Here is a 21,573-nt window from a genome sequence, read left to right as displayed (position 1 = left end):
ACTTCTGCTAATGCATCATGCATTCTAGTTAATCATGCCAAAAATATGATGTGCAGAATCAAGTGCTATTTTATATGCTATTTTATAAGTTTGCTGTAATTAACATGATCATTACAATATATTGGCAATTTTCTAGACTTCTATTAGATGTTTATTTGAAGTCTTGCCATCTTCTCAGTTATATATGATCACATTAGTGGTCATATTTTATCTCTTGCTTTTATGTTATGTGGTATCATGGTTGATAAGAAAAGATGATCATTTTTCCTGACGTAAAAGCAAGTGCTTATGTTTAAAGGCAGTAGTCTAGACTCTGATGCCCAGTGTAAATACTGAAGCCACCAATGGCCGAAAATATACATTTAGTTTGATCTTTGGTATTGACTTGGTTTTGAACTTCTAAGGAACACAGGTAGTTACAAAATCCGGTAACAAGTGGTCAGTGGAGGCACAATCTAAACATTGGGTGTGAACGGCTATCTGTCTCATCTGTCTATTTCTTATTGGATCACATGAGTATGATGTTGATACCAGACCTAGACATGACCTAAGGAGAAAGAGATGAAGATAAGAATTGAGGAACAGGGAATTGAGAGTTAGAGAATGACAGAGGCAAAATGAGAAAAGGATGAATCAAAGGGAGTGCAAGTGGAAGATGTAGAAGGTTGAGAGAGCAACAGTGACAGAGGGAGAGGGCATGAGGGAGTGGGATAAATTAGATGGAGAATATAGAAAGAGAATGAGAAAAATGAAAAAAAGTTGGGGGGTTAGAAAGGGAAAAGAATAAGGAGTAAAAAAATTGAAGGAATTTGAAGAAAAAAAAAGAATAAAGCTTTAGAATACAACTTGGGCTGTGTCTCAGTTAGCACGTTGTTAATTAATGCTGTGCATTTGCTAACACTGAACAGAAAATGATGACCAGTTTGGGGTCAAACATTTAGAACCAGACAAATGTATTCAAAACAGTCACTATCCAAGACTTCTAACTGGTTGCTAACATAGGCAGAAAGATTTACAATATGCAATACATGGGTGTGTGTGTGTGTCTGTGTGTTTGTGTGAGTTACCAGCAGAGACAAAGAAGATTCCGGCACTGAGGATGACATTGTGTTTGCTCCTGTAAAACTCGCTCGCTGCTACACACAATCCGCCCATAAACAACAAACCCACACTCATGATTGGAAACACACTGGAGGCTCTGAGTGCACCTGAGAATACACACACACACACACACACACACACACACACACACACACACATGGAATGAGACTATGAGTCCATCCATCTAAATCTGCATTAAACAGTAGGATAGAACATTTTATTACAATGTGCAATACTCAAATGTGTTATACTCCCATCTTACCAGACTGAAATTATTATTATTATTATTATTATTAATAATTTTATCAACAACAACAACAACAACAACAATAATAATAATAATAACAATAATAATGATGAATAATAATGACTGAGAATGTACCACCACCTGCAGATTGGAGCAAGTGCTCCAGTGCTAAGAGGAGAAAAGCCAATGTATGGAGAGTCCATACTACATGCAATACAATATTGCAAGTTTTCACTAGGGAGAGATCAGTGCAGCACTTGGGCAGTGTACATCTAGGTGTAGGGCTTCTTCTTGGGAAACCTTTAGTAACACAATGCAAACATCAACATCAGGAGTGCAACACAGGTATGGGTGAGCTGGCACCTGCCCACATCCCCCATAAATCTTGTTGATTTATAAAATATTGTTGATAAGAAAAGGAGACATCAGTGTGGTCGGAAAACCCACTCCAAAAGGAAGAGCTGTGAATGAACGGGAATCCCAGCTAAGAATAGCAGTCTCAGCAGTTAACAGTGTGTGGTATGTAGAGTAAGTATCAACTTGACGACGTTTAGCAGCACAGCTTAGCCACAAGCTCCGTTAGCCAGTTAATTAGCAGAACCCATCAGAATGTGAAACAATTAAAAGGAAAAAAACAACAGGGAAGATGATACAATGGTTTGAACATGAGTGGTGTTGTCCCTTTCACATGACAAGGAATCACTAAGATCAACAGAGACCATCCAAGGTACATGAGATAAAGCAAAATTAAAGGAGAACCAACTTAGTGATAGAATACAGTGAATAATATCTGAGTAGTGTGGTCACTAATACTATGGAGAAATGTGTTCAACCACCTTGAGCCTGTACAGTGGTGCTTGAAATTTTGTGAACCCTTTAGAATTTTCTATATATCTGCATAAATATAACCTCAAACATCATCAGATTTATAAGTCCTAAAAGTAGATAAAGAGAACCTAATTAAACAAATGAGATAAAAATATTATATTTTGTCATTTATTTATTGAGGAAAAATTATCCAATATTACATATCTGTGTGTCAAAAGATTGTGAACCTCTAGGATTAGCAGTTAATTTGAAGGTGAAATTAGAGTCAGGTGATTTCAATCAATGGGATGACAATCAGGTGTGAGTGAGTGCCCTGTTTTGTTTAAAGAACAGGGATCTATCAAAGTCTGATCTTCACAACACATGTTTTTGGAAGTGCATCATGGCATGAACAAAGGAGATTTCTGAGGACCTCAGAAAAAGAGTTGTTGAAGCTCATCAGGCTGGAAAAGGTTACAAAACCTTCTCTAAACAGTTTGGACTCCACAAATCCACAATCAGATACATTGTATATAAAAATGGAGGAAATTCAAGACCGTTGTTACCCTCCCCAAGAGTGGTCGACCAAAAAAGATCATTCCAAGAGCAAGTTATGTAATAGTTTATGAGATCAAAAAGGAGCCCAGGGTAACTAAAGGCCCCTCTCACATTGGCTAATGTTAATGTTCACGAGTCCACCATCAGGAGAACACTTAACAACAATTGTGTGCATGGCAAGGTTGCAAGGAGAAAACCACTGCTCTCCAAAAAGAACATCGCTGTCTGTCTGTTTGCTAAAGATCACGTGGACAAGCCAGAAGGCTATTGGAAAAATGTTTTGTGGACAAATGAGACCAAAATAGAACTTTTGGGTTAAATGAGATGAACCTTATCCCATCTGTGAAACATGGTGGTAGCAGTATCATGGTTTGGTCCTTATTTGCTGCATCTGGGCCTGGACAGCTTGCCATCATTGATAGAACAATGAATTCTGTATTATACAAATATTCTAAAGGAAAATGTCAGGAGATCTGTCTATGAACTGAATCTCAAGAGAATGTGGGTCATGACAACGACCAACGGCCAAGACAACAACTCCAAGCACACATGTTGTTCTACCAAAGAATGGTTAAAGAAGACTAAGGTTAATGTTTTGGAATGGCCAAGTCAATGTCCTGACTTAGAAATGTTGTGGAACGACCTGAAGCAAGCAGTCTATGTGAGGAAACCCGCCAACATCCCAGAGTTGAAGCTGTTCTGTACTGAGGAACGGGATAAAATTCCTCCAAGTCGATGTACAGGACTGATCAACAGTTACCGCAAACGTTTAGTTGCAGTTATTGCTACACAAGGGGGTCACACCAGATACTGAAAGCAAAGGTTCACATACTTTTGCCATTCACAGATTTGTAATATTGGATCATTTTCCTCAATAAATAAATGACCAAGTATAATATTTTTGTCTCATTTGTTTATTAGGTTCTCTTTATCTACTTTTAGGACTTGTGTAAAAATTCTAGCACCACTGTAGAGTTGAATGTATGGAATACAAAAAAATCAGTGCAGAGCAGTAGAGCACGCATGGGATAAAAACTGACAAGGTTTGCAAATGGTACTGAGCCCAGTAGCATTTTAAAATAATGCTTGTAATATTGGAAAAGAGAAACAGCTTTGGAGGACAGGACATCTGTAGCTCCAACAACAGTCTAAACAAATAGGTCTATATTGTGTTCGTGTAATCAGACGTGCGTGCAGATGTGAAGGTAATAGGGAATTACTGTAGTATGGCAATGGTTTTGTTGTGAATATGGCATCATATGTGACCTTGGAATATCATGACATACTTGCACAGGTGCAACTGGTAGTTTAGGAAATATCATAAATTACAGTATAAATACTATAGAGATCAAAAATGCTTCAATGGTTGCGTACATTCGTACACATTAGCAACCAACACTTCTGACTCCTCTACACACACACACACACACACACACACACACACTCACATAGCTATCCATTCATCATCATCTTCAAAGGAGTCAGCAAACTGCAGTGACAGAACTCATTCATCTATTAACGCTCAGGGGAAGAACAAACACTCGTCCATCATCCAGTTCTCCTTTTGTTTTTGAAGAATGGATCAGTCACAGCGTTTAATTACAGAGGAAGAGGAACACGCTTGTTGAGGTCTGACAGAGAATTTTATTCAAAAAGTGTCAACATAGTTTCAAATATTGAAAAAAGGGTGATACTACAGAGCTGTCAATAAAAAGCATCAACCAAATATAAACCTCAACATTTATTCTTAAACTCCAAGTTGTTTATTATTACGTGCTACTATTTATATTTATTATTAAGTGTTATTTAGTGCTATTATTAAGTGCTGACACTAATGACATTTTCTTGTTTATTTAATGTAATTGCTGTTAGCAAAGTACAGATGTCATAAATATAATATAATAGTGCAGCTATACAGTACTATACATTACCTTATACATTACTTAACAAATTTTGAATTGAGTGCATTTTACACCATATGGGCCCACAGTACAGATACATATTTACTTAAAAAGAAGACAGCTGTGTTGTCAGTCTGCTGTTTGCAGTCTGTTGTCTAATTTCCATTTTTGTTCTTTTCCTGCTTACCTCCAATTTAACTGACAGTGTGATAGTTAGTAATAGTACAGGGACCTACCCCTTGTTTATTTGTTTGTTTTGCCAGATCATATGCTATTACTGAATCCCAAATAATGTTAAGATTTATTTCTAACATGCCTCCATGATTTATGATATCGTCTTTGTTATCTATACTGGACAACACTGACAATTTTGATTGCTCTAGTCTAAATTAACCATTAGACCAATCTAGCACACCCCTCTCATAATCATATAAGCAATGAGATTAGTTTCAAGGTAGAGCCTCCATGGATCAGACTTTTTTGTCCAGCACATCCCATAGCTGCTTGAACGGATTGAGGTCTGGGGAAATTGGAGGCCAAGTCACCTTGACCTCAGATTTTTTGCAGTGTGGCAGGGTGCATTATCCTGCTGAAAGAGGCCACTGGCATTAGGGAATACCACTGCCATGAACAGGTGTACTTGGCCTGCAACAATGTCTAGGTAAATGATATGTGTCAAAGGTTTCCCAACAGAACATTGGCCAAAGAATCACACTGCCTCTGCTGGCTTGCCTTCTTCCCATAGTGCATCCTGGTGCCATCTCTTCCACAGGATGCAAACACACATGGCCGTCCACAAGAAAACATGACTCATCAGACCAGGCCACCTTCTTCCATTTCTCCATGATCCTGTTCTGATTCTCACGTGTCCATTGTAGGCACTTTCAGCAGTGGTCAGGGATCAGCATTGGCATGCCGACAGTTTTGTGGCTACACAGCCCGATACACAGCAAGCTGCAATGTACTATGTGTTCTGACACCTTTCGATCATAGCCAGCTTTAACATTTTCAGCAATTTGTCCTACAGTAGCTCTTCTGTGGGATTTGACCAGACAGGCTATCCTTCACTCGCCATGCAGATCAGTGAGCCTTGGGCGCCCATGTCGCCAGTTCACCGGTTGCCCTTCCTTGGACCAGGTACTAGATAGGTACATACTAACTGCATACCGGGAACACCCCATTTAATTTATGGTAATATTATAAATGATTTTTATTCATTTAGCCACTTATATCCAAAGCAGTTTACAGTTGAGACAGGATAGACAGGAGTCATTCAAAGGCCTTGCACAAGGCTCAGCAGTGGCAGCTTGTCGATGCTAGTCCATAGGTTGCATCCCTGGATGAATGTAACTTAGCATAAAACTGGTTTGTCAGATTCAGAGGTTGCCTTTTTGCTTCATGTCCAAACAGAACACAATATATACACTCCCATGTACAGGATGAAACCTGCACAGTGCATAGGACCAAATCTGTGCGTGACTTGTTCAATGAGTATGATGGAACACTATGCTGCGACACTTTGATTGGCTTGCAAAGTCAATGGACATCAGTCCCATAGAACATTTTTGGGTTTTTTTGGAACACCAAAATAGGCACATGTGTGATTTCTTGCTTAATACATGCCTTAATAACATCACCAGTCCAGTTAGGTAATTATATCTGTACATTTTTGTCCACTCTTCCACTGATTGTGTGCAAGTCAGCTGGTGTTTCTGAGTGCTTATTTTGATGCTTCACCTGCTGTTCCAAATAGTCCCTTACCTAGCTAATAGCTGTCACTGGAGAAGGCACAAATATCCCAATATGACAGCATGAAAAACCATTAAAGGAATACAGACAAACTCTTCAATTGTATCATACTCTATCTATCTCTATATCCATATACTATATATCTAATTATAAAAACTCGTATCACCCAAACATCAAAGTTTTTTTTCTAAAATAAAAATGACAAATATATGATATCTGGACATGATACTGAAAATCACCCCAATTACCTAGTGCTGTTAGCTCTGTAGAATACTTTTGTCTGTTTTATGTCTTACAGTGTGTCGTACAGTGTCAGAAACCAAATAAACAAGTTTGTTTGAAATTACTCAGCAACTTTACAAAAGTTTGTAATGAATTAGACAGCAAGTTATTTTAATAAAATTCAGATAAGAGCAATAATAATAAATCATGCAAAACGTTGGCTACATTATTCAGCCCGTACAGGATTTTGCAGCAATTTTTTGTTACTGTTGTGGCCAAAAATGCTTGATTTTGCTGCGGATTTTTTCAAAATTTGCGATGCAATTTGTGGAGGTTTTTTTGTGCATTTTTTTTGTGTGGAATTTTTTTTAAATTTCCAGGATTGTTTTGCATGGTCTTTCACATTGATTTCTGTTGGTAAATAAGACCTTTTAGCTATACTCATGTTCAACGCACGTGAATCGAAGAGGGCTTTGACTGAATGCATGTTGTGATGATGTCATATGACACTTCTTGGAGCAAATCTGCGGGAAATCTGTAATTTTGAAAAATTTCAAGCTCCTCCAAATATTGTGACGTTTGCTTCATTTCTGAGATCGCAAATTTGCAAAATCCTGGAGGGACTGATTTTTTTTTTATTGTTGTGCATAAGGTAACATATATTAGGTGTCCCCATGTCCTCTGTCTTTAGCTGTTTGCTAATTTATATAAAGCACTAACTAACCCAAACCACTATGTCTCTTAGGTTTGACTAGAGTCACTTGTTGGCATGAAAAAGGCTTATTTTCTTCAAACAGTAGCTTTTGGGACAGAGCATTTTAAATTCTGTACAATAAATGTCTTTGAAAAATATGTCTCATCCAATCTGGCTGTCTGTCTGAGTGGATACGTACAGAGAGAGAGAGAGAGAGAGAGAGAGAGAGAGAGAGAGAGAGAGAGAGCATACTCACGCAGTAAATACTCAGCTGTGTCCTGTTTATAATCAGCATCCTCAGGAAAGTGATCAATCTTCTTACACACCCCACGGAATGTCCCTACAGAGAAACACAAAGGGAGAGATTGAAAAAAAGATAGAAAATAAGAGAAGGAATGGCAGAGAAAGGAGAGTCAGATATAAAGAAAAGAGACAGAGTGAGACAGATACCCAGTGAGACAGGTGCAGTGTGCATATTTAATATTTTATATCTTTAAGTTTCAAACATTTGTTTTCACTTTGTGTTATTAGTATGGATGGTCACACTGAGTGCTCTGTGTGTGTGTGTGTGTGTGTGTGTGTGTGTGTGTGTGTGTGTGTGTGTGTGCTCGGCTGCACGCTCAAGATGACAAATGAACAAAAATAACATGGCTGCCCTCAGGCAGAGTACACACACACACACACACACACACAGGTTTAGTTGCCCTGAAGTGCACTGTGTCTACTAATTAGTACACTGTGTGTACTAATAGTATAAACACGTAACATAGCAGCAACACTCTTTACACTGATCATCACACTCTTATTCAGCATAATCATCCAACTGATCAATCAGAATATAAGAAATAATGCACGTTTAAATCATTCAAGTTCCCAGTAAGCTGAGAGACTATTACATATCAGATATGGAATCCTTTACAGGCCCCAAAAGTCAGTCTGATTTCAACCGTGTTCCTTAAAAATTGTGTCTAACTACAATCCGAAACCAAACCTAACAATCAGAGATGCCAAGCCTACAGTGCTGTGACAAAGTATTTGCCCCATCCTGATTTATTTTGTTTTTGTGTAAATCTCATACTAAATAGTTTCAGAAATTAAAACAAAATCTAAGATAAAACAAAGGCAACCTGAGTAAACACAAAATACCATTTTTAAATGATAATGTTATGTACTGAAGCAAAAAATTATCCAATAGCAACTGGGCCTGTGTGAAAATGTATTTACCCCCATAGTTACTAATTCCCCATATCTATGAAATTGCATTCTAAATGGGGTTCAACTTGACTAGACGCAACCAGGCCTGATTACTGCAAACCCTGTTCAATCAAATCAACACTTAAATAAAACTTTTTCAAAAGCATGAAGTTGGTTAAAAGGTCTTACCCAGTAACACACTATGCCAAAATTGAAAGAAATTCCAGAAATGATGAGGAAGAAGGTGAGTGAAAAACATCAGTCTTGGAAGGGTAACAAAGCTATTTCAAAAGTTCTGGGACTCCAAAGGACCACATTGAGAGCCATTATCTCCAAATGGAAAAACTCGGCACAGTAGTGAACTTCCCCAGAACTGACTGACCTTCCAAAATTCCTCCAAGAGCACAGCAACTGCTCATCCAGGAAGTCACAAAAGAGCCAAGGAAAACATCAAAGGACCTATAGACCTCTCTTGCATCAATAAGGTCACTGTTCATGACTCCACTATCAGAAACACACTGAGTAAAATGGTGTCCATGGAAGAGTGGCGAGGTGAAAACCACTGCCCACCCAGAAGAACATTATGGCTTGTCTGAATTTTGCCAAAACACACCTTGATGATCTCAAACCTTTTGGGAGAATGTTCTGTGGATTGATGAGTCAAAAGTGGAATTATATGGAATACAGGGGTCCCGTTACATCTGGCATAAACCAAACACTGAATTCAACAAAAAGAACATCATACCTATGATCAAGCATGGTGGTGGCAGTGTGATGGTGTGGGGAAGCTTTGCTGCTTCAGGGCCTGGGCAACTTGCAGTAACTGAGGGAAATATGAATTCTGCTCTCTACCAGAAAATCCTAAATGAGAATGTCCGGTCTTCAGTCTGTAAGTTGAAACTTACATGCAGCTGGATTATGCAGCAAGACAATGATCCAAAGCATAGGAGTAAATCCTAGTCCTAGAAGTAAGTGAAAGACTGATCTCCAGTTATCAGAAGCGTTTGTTTGCAGTTATTGCTGCTAAAGGTGGCACAACCAGATTTTAAGTTTAAGAGGGCAATTAGTTTTTCACATTGCTGATAGGTGTTGGATAGCATTTTTTACTTCAATACAAAAAAATTATAAAAACTGTATTGTGTGTTTACTCACGTTGCCTTTGTTTTATGTTGTATTTCATTTGAAGATGTAAAACTATTTAGCATGAGATATACACAAAACAGAATAAATCAGATCATCAGAAATCATACTTTTTCACAGCAAAATGTCAACAACATGTCACGCATAGTGACCACCCACTCAGCTCCCAAAGTATCTGGGGCAAGAGACCACATTTAAAACACTGCAGTGTGGCTCACTGTTTAAAAGCCTGGTTAAAACTATGGAATGTATGTATCAACAAAACTTGAACAATACAATATAAAACACATGAAAACACAATATGTATACAAAACAAAAATGCATGTAACAACTACACAACATTAACATCCACACAAAAGCGTACCACTGGAGAAAATATGCGAGCACAGAGTTTGTCCAACAACCTGAGAGTGACATAATTCGCAGTGTTCTATTCCTGCGCTAAAAACATGAACTACACAGTCTTGTGACTTTGCATTTTAAAAGTTTTTTTTTTAACGTATCAAAGTGATGAATAGACGACAAATATTCTGAATTAAGGCTTCTGAAAAAGGGAACAGTCAATGTCCAGCTGGGTTTATACTTGCATTTCACTAGAAATGTGAAAGCTGCCAAGCACATCCTTTCATGCTTTCATGGTGTAGACTGTGTGTAGCCAAAATTTTTGTGCCCACATGTACATGCTATGATACCAATGTAAGTATCATGTTGAATCAAATAAAATAATATTTCTTTCTAAAGCTAATTTCTGTAATGTCTATGCAATGCTTTTCTCATCTAACACAATAATGACTTTAAATGATCTTTTGGTGGGTAATTTCTCAGCCAAAATTGATGTGCGATTAATTGCAATTAATTCGATTAATTAATCAGCACATCATGTAATGAATTCGATTAAAAATTGTAATCGATTGACAGCTCTAATAAATATCCAATTTGAGAATGTATAATATTGAATAAGGATTATCATTGAGTGAGCATTTGAACCCAATTTACTTCACATTTGAATACATTTAGCAGGTGTGTTACAACAAGGCTGGCCACCGCAAACACAAAAACAGTCTTGGAAGAATAAGTTTACATTTAGATCAGAATAATAACCATAAGTGTAGAGGCAGGGTTGATAAGGGATGCAAACGCTACTTCTGTTCAAGAAGGACATATGGAGGATATTCTGTTAAGATGGTTTGTTACTTATTAATATTTATTAGTCAAACACATGGCTAGAACAATGCTAACACAAACTACTTGTTCGTCTAGAGAAGTCCAGAGCTTTAAGTTTGGAATATGTCCAGAGAAATTCCTGGCGCACTGCTATGGTGCTGAAAACCTGGCAGAGGTAATGGAGGATAGCAACAGTTGCTAAGCAGTGATTTGATTTTAAAATGACATCCCACTATAGATACTGAAATAGATTAGTACATGACAACATAATGACTGTTTGGTTAAACTGTTTGTTTCTTCTCTCAGTCAAACACAAGTGAAAAAGACAAGTACTGAGTGAACACACTACTGACTCTCGTCACAGGGTCATGCAACATTACAGCAAAATTAAAGTCAAACCTTTTAACCTGAACAGCTAAGAAATGCCAGTTCTTCGGGCTTACTTTTTTTTAGATAAAAGAAATGGTATGTCAAGTGTTTTGTGAAACAACTGACATATCAAATTATTTTGAAACACAACCTAGACCAAGGCTGTCTAAACTACACGCTCTGGGCTCTTTTTGTAAAAGCCTTCTTGCTATTAAGTGCTTTGAGTTTCTAGAAAAGCGTTAGATGAAATATAACTGTAGCTATTAAAAATGATCCCCTTATTGAGGAAAGTTGAAAAGGTTCCTGATTTTAACATTGGATAGTCTTTTAAGTAAAACCTAAAATAATTCTACAGGCAGACATAATCGGGGTACTCATGGTAGTTCTTATGATTTTTTTTTCACAGCAGCATTTTTGTTTTCAATTTAATTTTATTTATGTAGAGCTTTTACAATGGACATCTTTACAGAAATTCAGACGAACTATAGGATTAGATCCCCAGTAGGCAAGCCAGAGGTGACTGTGGAAAAGAAAAACTCCCTGAGATATCATGAGGAAGAAGGGAGCCTGGAGCCTATCCCAGGGGACTTGGCACACAAGGCATGGGACACCCTGGACCGGGTGCCAACCCATCATAGGGCACAATTGCACACACACTCCAGACAATTTCCCAATAGCAATCAGCCTACAATGCATGTCTTTGGACTGTGGAAGGAAACATGGAGAACATACAAGATCCGTGCACAGAGGAATCAAACCTCCAACCCTGGAGGTGCGAGGCAAGCCTGCTAACTACTAAGCCACTGTGCCCCCTATTCAGTGTTATGTGAACCCCAATTTTGTTTTTACTTATAGAAATGTAATTTTTGGTTTTCTGGAATATGAAAAAGAAATACCCTTTTCTTTATACATCTTATATTTTTATTAGCAAAGTACCATATTCATAAATGTAAATTCTTAAAGTGAAACCTCTCTTTTTGGTCTTCAAATGTGAGCTTAAAAGTGATTTTGATGCTATTGCACCATCAGAGAACTTAAAAGCAATAAGAATGTTTGCTGTGTACAAAGACTTGGGGATAAATTGGGACTAATATTAGTGTCTATGAACGACTTTATATACAGGACTTTTTATTGATTGATTTATTTGTAAAAACTCTAAAGCCTGTACACTATAAAGTTTGTGTTGAAAAGATCTCCAGTACAGGCATTAGGATCTTTATGATTGGCAAATTTGTGAACACAAAGGCCAAAATGTGTGAATAATAAGGCCATCCTTAAAATCAATTATATTTGTTTAATTCATTCATTTATTCATGTTCAGTAAGTGCTTTGTCCTGATCCCTAGCCTATCCCTGGAACAGTGGCCGTGAGATGGGAATGCAAATGAACTAATATCAGCTGTGTATTTTTAAATAGCACAAATAGAAAGTCAGTAACATATGAGTTACAAACAAATAATCTAAGATATTATGCCTGACAGAGCAATGTATAAACTGAGGTTAAAACAGAAACATATCAACAGTTTACATTCAAGGAAATTAACTTTATGTAAGATGTTTAAAATTTATGAAAGAAACTTTATTCCTTATATATTCACTATTTAAGACAATTTAGTCATTTCTTCTTTATGTATGCAAAGGTTTGCATACCAATAATAAACTGAATTATTAATTAAGAAAAACGATATCTGTTCAAAGGTTTGCATCTCCCTGAATGTAATATAAATATTCTCTAACACACAGATCCTTTGTGTAAAACTGCCTACAGTAAACTCATATTTTAATGGAGCTTTTGGATCCTTTCAGAGAGAACAGAATAGAATAATAAAAAAACAGAATAAAGCAATAAAATGACTGAAATCACCACTCAGGCTACTCTCAGTAGGGGTGGAATGATACAAACATATTCTGGTGTGATAATGCTCCAACCTAATATGGTGGTGTTCAGTATGTCACGGCTTCTGCTTATGGCTTCTATTTTCACAGAGACGTAGAAATACACTATGCAAGCTTTGAAATAAAGGGTTCTCAGTCCTATACAGTGCACTTTATGTTCAATTGGTATTCATCTCCCTACTTCCAATATAAAGGGCATGACTTTAACCAAGTGTTTCACACTTTAGTCGTGCAGCAAATTTAATTTACCAACAAACATTACTGTAAAAGACCGTGCAAAACAATTTTGTGTATTTGCGATTTCGCCAATTCAAGTAGTTTCCCGTTAAAATAAAAGCACAAAAAACTCTGCAAGTTGCATCGCAAATTTGGAAAAAAGCTGAAGCAAAGTTTAGCATTTTTGGCCGCAACAAAACACAAAAAACTCAAACTTAAAATACTGTATGGACTGGTTTTAGATTAGCACAGTAAATAATACATACCAATATATTGTCACTGTAGATTAGGGATGTAATGCAATGCCACGGGGGCACAGTGGCTTAGTGGTTAGCACATTTGCTTCGCCCCTACAGGGTTGCAGATTTGATTCTCGTCTCCGCCCTGTATGCACAGAGTTTCTCCCTGTGCTTCAGAGGTTTCTCCCCACCGGGCACTCTGGTTTCCTCCCCAATCCAAAGACATGCATTGTAGGCTGACTGGCACTTCTGAGTTGTCCGTAGTGTGTGAATGGGAGTGTGTGTGTGATTGTGCCCTGTGGCACCCCGTCCAGGGTGTCCCCTGCCTTGTGCCCCGTGTCCCCTGGGATAGGCTCTAGGCTCCCCGTGACCCTGTGTAGGATAAGGGGTACAGACAATAGATGGACGGATGCAATGCCACTATCTGTATCTGTATCTGTTTAGTGCTCCAAATGTGCATATCAGCATCTGTATACCATAATGCCCACAGTAACTCTGAAAAACATGGGGGAAAAAAACCCCTAGAGGTCGAAATGCAGGCACTGTGAGCATGGACTGTGAATTCTGTCAGATTTTTTATCTGTTCTTCAAAGAAAATATAAATATATGTATCCCAATATATAAACAAACTAATTTAAGCCACCACGACCCTGACCAGGCAGTTACAGTGTTCTTCTTCAGGATTCCAGTCCTCTAGTCTTAACCATATGCTTTGTTAACCTCTTTATCAGGCTTTCAAAAATTGAAAGAAGAAAAAACCAAACAAAAACAACCCTTGAAAAACCCTGAATAGTGTGCCTCCTATCCCTATCTGTATTTGTATCTATTAGGAATGTATTCATAAAAGAGTTTTCTTTCACAAATACTGATTTTCTGTCATACCCTCTGTTTCTGCTCCTTTCTGTTTTTCCATGTCTCATCTTTCCTTTCTCAGTACTCTCTCAGTCTTCCCCTTTCTCTATCCCTGTGGTACCCTAATCACTGTTCCCTTCACTGAACAATCAGGCACTACATAGAACACTATAATAGGGAACAAAATTGATGACTGAAGTAAATGATTTCATACACATTACACGGGATTGCTCATCAGTCATGTAGTGAGTCACATTCCATCGCATTGACAGCATGCTAGAACTCGTTATCCACACAATTATTTGAGCTGTATTTTCAAATGTGCTGAAAATAAACATCCTAACTATAAACTAAACATTCAGTATGTCACTATGGAAATGACTTTACATTTTACATTAGTAAGTAATCTGAAGGGCCGTTTTCATTTTAGCATGGTGTCTTCCTTAATGATGGTGTATACGAATCAAACTAATAAACAAAACAGTGTATTATGGGTATTCCTTGAAAGATCACAAAAATAGCACACTATATAGTGAACAGGGAGTCATTTTAGACATAACATTACATTCTCTCTCTCTCTCTCTCTCTCTCTCTCTCTCTCTGACACACACTGTTAGTCACACTTCACAGTATGACCCGCTTGCCTTAATTTGCTTTCACATTCAGTATTGGCTTAAAGGGGTTTACCCTTCATGTGTAATAATGTTATTTATACTGCAATGATGTCAGTGCTTCCTTAAAAATGCATTTTCCCTGCGTATGGAACGTTGCTTTACTCCTGGAAAGAAAGACCTTTGTGTTCAGTGTTTTTATAAGAGCTACAAAATATAACGTATTGCCAAAACATCTAATGTTTTGGCAAGCAATAGTAACTCCAGATGCATGGTTTATTTTATATAATAGATTAGATGGATTTCACATGGTCCATTTAAAGTAGAGACCTTCTTGGTAGGGTGCCAAGATTGTACACCAGGTAGTATTACTGCCTCACAGCTTCTGATTTTTCCATGTTCTTCCCATCTTCTCTAGGTTCTCCAGTTTCCTCCCGCCTCTCAAAAAACATCAGTAGGTGGAATAGGTATGCTAAACTGCTCCTTTATGTGAGTGAGAGTATACATGATGCCTTCCCACTCACGGTGTGTTCCTGCTTCTCACCCAGTGTTCCAGGATAGACTCGATAAAGTGACTCTGACCAGGATAAAGCGGTTACTGAAGATGAATGAAATTTCTCAATATTTCTGCAAAACACTAATCTGGGAATGGATATACACTCACTATCCACTATAGGAACACCATACTAATACAGGGTAGGACCCCCTTTACTCACAGAACAGCCTCAATTCTTTCCACAAGGTTTTGAAAACATTCCATTGAGATTGTGGTTCATGTTGTATCACATATTTGCCTCAGATTTCTCAGCGGTATGCTGTGAATCTCCTGTTCAGCCATATCCCAAATGTCCTCTATTAGATTCAGATCTAGTGACTGGGGAGGACATTGAAGAAAACAGAATTAATTGTAACAGGCATGGATCCAGTTTGTGCATTTTGACATGGCCCATCTTCATGCTAGAAGTAGCCATTTTAATATGGTTAAACTGTGGTCATAAAGGGTTGCATGTGGTCAGCAACAATACTCAGATAGGCTGTGCCATTCAAACAATGCTCAATTCTTATTAAAGGACCCAAATGTGTGCTAAGAAAACATTCCGCACACCATTATGTGATCACCACCAGCCTGAATTGTTGATCTATGGAGTCATGCTGTTGAAGCCAAATTCTGACCTTACCATCTGCACATCACAGCAGAAATCAAGACTGATCACACCAACTGATGATTTTCCAATCTGTCAATGTCAATGTTAATGTTTCGGGGAGGCTATGCCCACTCAGATTTTGGCTGACAGGAAGCGGAACCTGATGTGCTCTTCTTCTGCACATTCTCAGATGACTTTCTGCTCACCATGATCCACCAGTCTGACCAGTCTCCTCTGACCTCTCTCATCCATATAATTGTACGCACTGGATGTTTTTTGTTTTTCCCACCATTCTTTGTACTCTCAAGTGACTGTTGTGCATGAAAATCCTCTGCTATTTATACGGCTATTTATATATTTATAAGGCTGATCTGCAAACATGCGTGTGTATTAACAGCAATATCACACTCTAGCAAGTAAAACTGGAATTAGCTGAATAATTAACATTATTAGGCTGTACAGCTGAACATATTTGTTCTGAAAGTGAGATTAATTTAAAGGTATGGTAATAGTGATAGTAGTTCCTATTAGACACAAAAGGAACAAAGGTATCACTTTTACAGCATTCACAAAATTTTACTATTCTTAAAAGAAATGTTTTTCTTTTGAGATACACTCACCAACCAAATAATTAGAAACCCCATTCTCAAACTGCATAAAACTGCATTCAGAAATGCTTTTCTGCTCACAACTGTTGTAGAGGGTGGTTATTTGAGTTATCATAGCCTTCCTGTCAGCTTGAAGCAGTCTCTCCTTTCTCCTTCAACCTCTTTGATTAATGTGTTTCCACTCACCAAACTACTGCTCACTAGTTGGGTTTTTTTGTTTGTTTTCAGCATTCTATGTAAAATTTTGCGACTCCTGTCTGTTAAAATCCCAGGAGATCAGCTGTTTCCCCATTCTGATGTTTGATTTTTTATTTATTTTATTAACTGAACCTCTTGACCTTGCTGCTGCCTCATGGTAAACTAATTATATATTTGCATAAATAAGCAGCTGTTCTAATAAGCAGATAAGGGTTCCTTATTATTACACTAGGTGGTCAATGTTAAAATCTGTTGTGGGTGTATGGGGTGGTCTGGGACAGTGTAAGACTCCCGGCCTGAATTTTTCTCCCAGTCTGGCTATCATTTGAATTACACCCAGAACTATTGTCAGAGCTGCTGTTCAAGAAGATTTATCAACAGTACTGATTCAGATATTCAACAGTGCTGTGGTATAAATGATACTTATTATAACAGGATTACATGGTTACCAGATACTTTTGGCTACAGAACTAGGAAATACACCAGTGATTCTGACACTGAAACTCTGTATGCATATTACAAATACAAGCTACAGTTAACTAGCCTCCGAGCTTTGTGCGAGCATTACAGTAAAGTCCAGTGCAGAATTTTGATACCTGAGCAGTTGGGCTATTTTAGTTTAGTTGTTTTTAAACTTTCAAACACTATAAATACACAGTAAATGTTTTATTATTCACTATCGATTAGTCTTTAACGGTTTCAAATAACGCTCTGTAGTAAGAGAAAGTTAGTGAAGAAAGGTCTCTGTGAGAAAGATATTGTTTCTCTTTATAGTGACGAACAGGAGACATGTATGCAGCTGCACTTTCAACTAACTGTAGGCAAGACAAAGATGACTGACAAACAGCCATGTTCACAAGCCACCCAGCAGTCAAGACATGAAGTGAAGCATTTACCACTATTTTCAAATCTAGGAATGGAACAAACTCTGAACTGGAGCAATTGAGATACCTTTTAGTCAGACTTTCATGCTTAATTTGAAATAACACCAATGTGTAGATGTAGGTGGCACCCCAGATGACAACTTGCAATCTGGATATTCATCTGACAGGGTTGTGATTAACTGTATCAAAGGCATTTGTAAAGCTGAGCCAATTAAAACCTGCATTTATACAATTACCAGGAGAAGCAGGTCAATACATCCTCATAAAGCATGCAAAGGTCTATGAATATTCATGTATATGTCAATTAAACATCCGACAAACTGTCATAACAGGGTGGAAAAATCACTAGTTCTGGTGCCTGGGAAAAGCAATTTACATTTCCAGGCTAACTCTACCTACTGACTACGCATATATGAAGGAGAACTGAAAGGAGATATATTCAAATGCTCAGTCCACAAGGAATATTCCCATGCCTGTACGCATATAAACACCGTATTCAGAATATGGACCTTAAACGGAATTTGATGTGCATGTAAACGTAGTCAGTGACTTACATGAGCAAAAGACAGTACAGTGCAGCACAAAAATTTTATTACTCTAATAATTCTAGCAGAACATGCAGTCACCACACATTTAAATAGTTCATCAAACAAATTTGAAGATAGGATGATGGCCATAGTGACCCTAGTGGCCAAAATTTGCCCACTCTCGTGGACTCAAGTACTCATTTATTTTCCCTAGTTTGTATTAATGCCCTTAATTAGCTCATCATCACTTGCAGTAATATTATGTAACTTACTACTTTTTAGCCTAGTTAATTGGATTTCCAGACAACCAAATCTTGCCCCATGTCCACCCTTGCGTGCTACCATAAAAACCACAATCTACTCTTAACTAACATTAGGTAAGTTAGGAAGCTAGCTCATCAAGCAGCTTAAAGCTCTCAGCTACCATAGGCATGTTTCCACTATGGTTCCAGAGCCATCTGAAAACTGCAGAGAATGACAGTCTCTTGAAAGAGTAGTCCACAGTTCCTGAATGAGTTTGTCCCCATTTTGTTTTTACCTCCAAATAGTCAAGAATTAACAAACTGATGCTATATGTTAACAGGAGGTATAATTACCAGTAAAACCCAATGTGGAATTAATTCATTCATTTATTTACCTTCAGTAACACTTTATTCTGTTAAGGGTTGCAGAGGATCCAAAGCCTATCCCATCCTCTGGATGAGACTCCAGTCTGTCACAAGGCATCATACATTTTCAAGCTCATTCACATCCAGTGACAATTTAGGATAGCCAATCCACTGACTAACTTGGGCTGGGACGATATGCTTATCTCCCGATTCAATAGTACCACGATACTTGGGTGCTGAATCGATATGTATTGTGATTTTTAAGAAGTATTGCGATTCGATATTGCAATGCATTGTGATTTTTGTTTGCTTTTTTAATATTAGACCATGGAAAAAAGTTAAATCACTTATACAGACTGTACATGATGTATATGATGAGTCATATTTAAGAAAAAAAAAACGATTCATCACATCTTTCAGTTTTATTTCAGGAGCATCATACAGTACCGCACTACAAAACGGTCATTTCAAAACCCTGGACATCACTGCATATATATTTAAAAAAAAAAAAAAAAAAAAGGACAACAGATTGAATAAAAAAATACTTTTTGAAACAAAATAAAGTGCTACATTAAGCTTTTCCTGCTCAAGTTGTGCCATAAGAAAACAATAAATAATATAAGCCAAAATTATCACAATACTACAATTTAGTCATGTCTAGCTCTGCATTTCCTGCTAATGTGTAAAATCCATACTTTGGATTTAAAATATGAGGGTGCAGGTTGTGTCCCCGCAGATCTCTGACCGTCTGCTATGTTTTCGCTTTCTCGCGTCCACTTGAAAGGGATATGACGTCACGTCAAACTCATAGATAACAACAAATACATTTTGCCCTCTGCTGGAATAAAAGCGGTAACTTCTTTCCACCTCGTCTACAAGAAAAGACTAAAATAAAGTAACTGAATATGAATTATATCAATTCTCGAATAAAAAAAATGGATTTCAAAATTGTAAAAATTATAATAAAATCACGATAGTTAAGTGTATCGAAAAGAGCCACCCCCAAAACACCCCCACCCAAACACACACACATACAAAGGGTTTTGGAAACTGGAAGTAGTTGGAGAACACAGACAGAACATACAAAATTGGATCAAACCCAGACCCTGGAGAGATAAGGTGTTGTGAAACACTACCTGCCATGCCACTGTGCCACTCCAGCTCATATTTCTTATATCTGATGCTACATGGTTGTTAATGTTAGTAAGCAGTGTGCGTTTAATGGTGCAGGTGGAGGAGTGCACAGTGAGAACAACACTTCTAATGGCTTGTTGACTCATCGGCTTTCATTAAACACGGGCTTAACGATCTCCACAGGGCGCGCTTATCTCCCCCACCGCTCATTGCAAAATTAATCCACACATCGCTTATTAAACACTAGCAAGACGAACGCTGTGCTTTATCCGTACGGTAAATCAGCTTCCTGAGGAGCGTCATTATAAACATGGCACAAGCTTCTGTATAACACGACGAGCTGCATGAGCTCATATTTACCTCTCAGAGCTGTGAAAGGTTTCACGTTTTAGTTTGACTGTAGTTCCAATAGTTCCAAACCAGTTTAATTCTATACGTTATCTGTCCAACTCCTTCTCTCTTTCTTGCATTACATTTTACATTTCTATAAACAAACAAGTGCACATACAAATAATAATAATAATAATAATAATAATAATAATAATAATAATGAAAAGGCATCAAAATATGATTACACAGAGTGAAACAACCTGGCTATGCTGACACATCCATAAAACATCATTAGCAATGATGTGTGTGTGAAATATAGTCACAGGTCCAATGAGGTGAATAAATAACTTTTTTTATTTTTTACCAAAAGCGTCAAATACCACTTTTCTCTTTTGTATTCTGAGGAAGCATAGCGTGAACTCAGTAGACCATTATGGAAACACTAGATGTCACTTTTGCAGTGGCCTATCTGCATTCAAATGTGTGTGTAATACAGTCCCATCTGAAAGTATTGGAATGGCAAGGCCAATTTTTTTTGTCTATTTGGGTTTGAGATCAAAAGACTAGAAAATACTGAGAAAATCGAAAAAAAGATTTTCAACTTTCGTTTCCTGATATTTGCATCTAGATGTCTTAAACAATTTAGAACTTGGCACCTTTGGTGGCAGACCACTCAAGTTGTAGGTGAGCAACAGTATTGGAACAGTCTTGAAGTAAATTCAAGTAAATATACACTTAATGGTTGCATATCCCTTGCTTGCAATAAGTTCATCAAGCCAGCAACCCAGTGACATCACCAAACTGTTGCATTTTATTTTTAAAAATATTTTTTTAGGCTTATACCAGAGCTTCCTTCAGTTGTTGTTTGTTTTGGGGGTGAGGGATGGGGGATGGGTAGGGGTTCTCCCTTCATTCTCTTGTTTAGGAGGTGAAACACCTTCCACTTTTTCTTCAGGCTCGTCTTGTGGAGGTTGTTGGTGATGTCACTGTCGGTTGTTTTGAGTGTTTTCTTCACAACTCTCACAATGTTTTCAGTGTCTGGTTGTTAGTACACCATTGGTTTCTTTCTTTTTCAGAACATTCCAAATTGTTGTATTAGCTAAGCCCAATGCTTGTGTAATGCCTCTGATAGAATTAGCCTCTTTTCTCAGCTTCAAAATGGCTTGTTTTTCTCCTATAG

At 37.7% G+C, this 21,573-nt stretch overlaps 1 protein-coding gene across 2 annotated transcripts in view; it reads right to left on the bottom strand.

Annotated features, from left to right (window-relative positions):
- Window positions 1–21,573, bottom strand: part of cacng3b (calcium channel, voltage-dependent, gamma subunit 3b) — a 47,512-nt gene that overhangs the window by 6,098 nt on the left and 19,841 nt on the right. For both annotated transcript variants that reach the window (XM_053648236.1, XM_053648245.1), the window contains 2 exons: window positions 7,536–7,619; window positions 1,068–1,208 (listed from right to left, as the gene is read on the bottom strand). In XM_053648236.1, the coding sequence (XP_053504211.1) occupies window positions 1,068–1,208; window positions 7,536–7,619 (225 nt within the window). The remainder of the gene's footprint in view (window positions 1–1,067; window positions 1,209–7,535; window positions 7,620–21,573) is intronic.

The sequence above is a fragment of the Ictalurus furcatus genome, chromosome 2 (genome assembly GCF_023375685.1).
Source record: "Ictalurus furcatus strain D&B chromosome 2, Billie_1.0, whole genome shotgun sequence".
Taxonomy (NCBI): Eukaryota; Metazoa; Chordata; class Actinopteri; order Siluriformes; family Ictaluridae; genus Ictalurus; species Ictalurus furcatus.
This window is presented reverse-complemented; position numbering and strand designations above follow the sequence as displayed.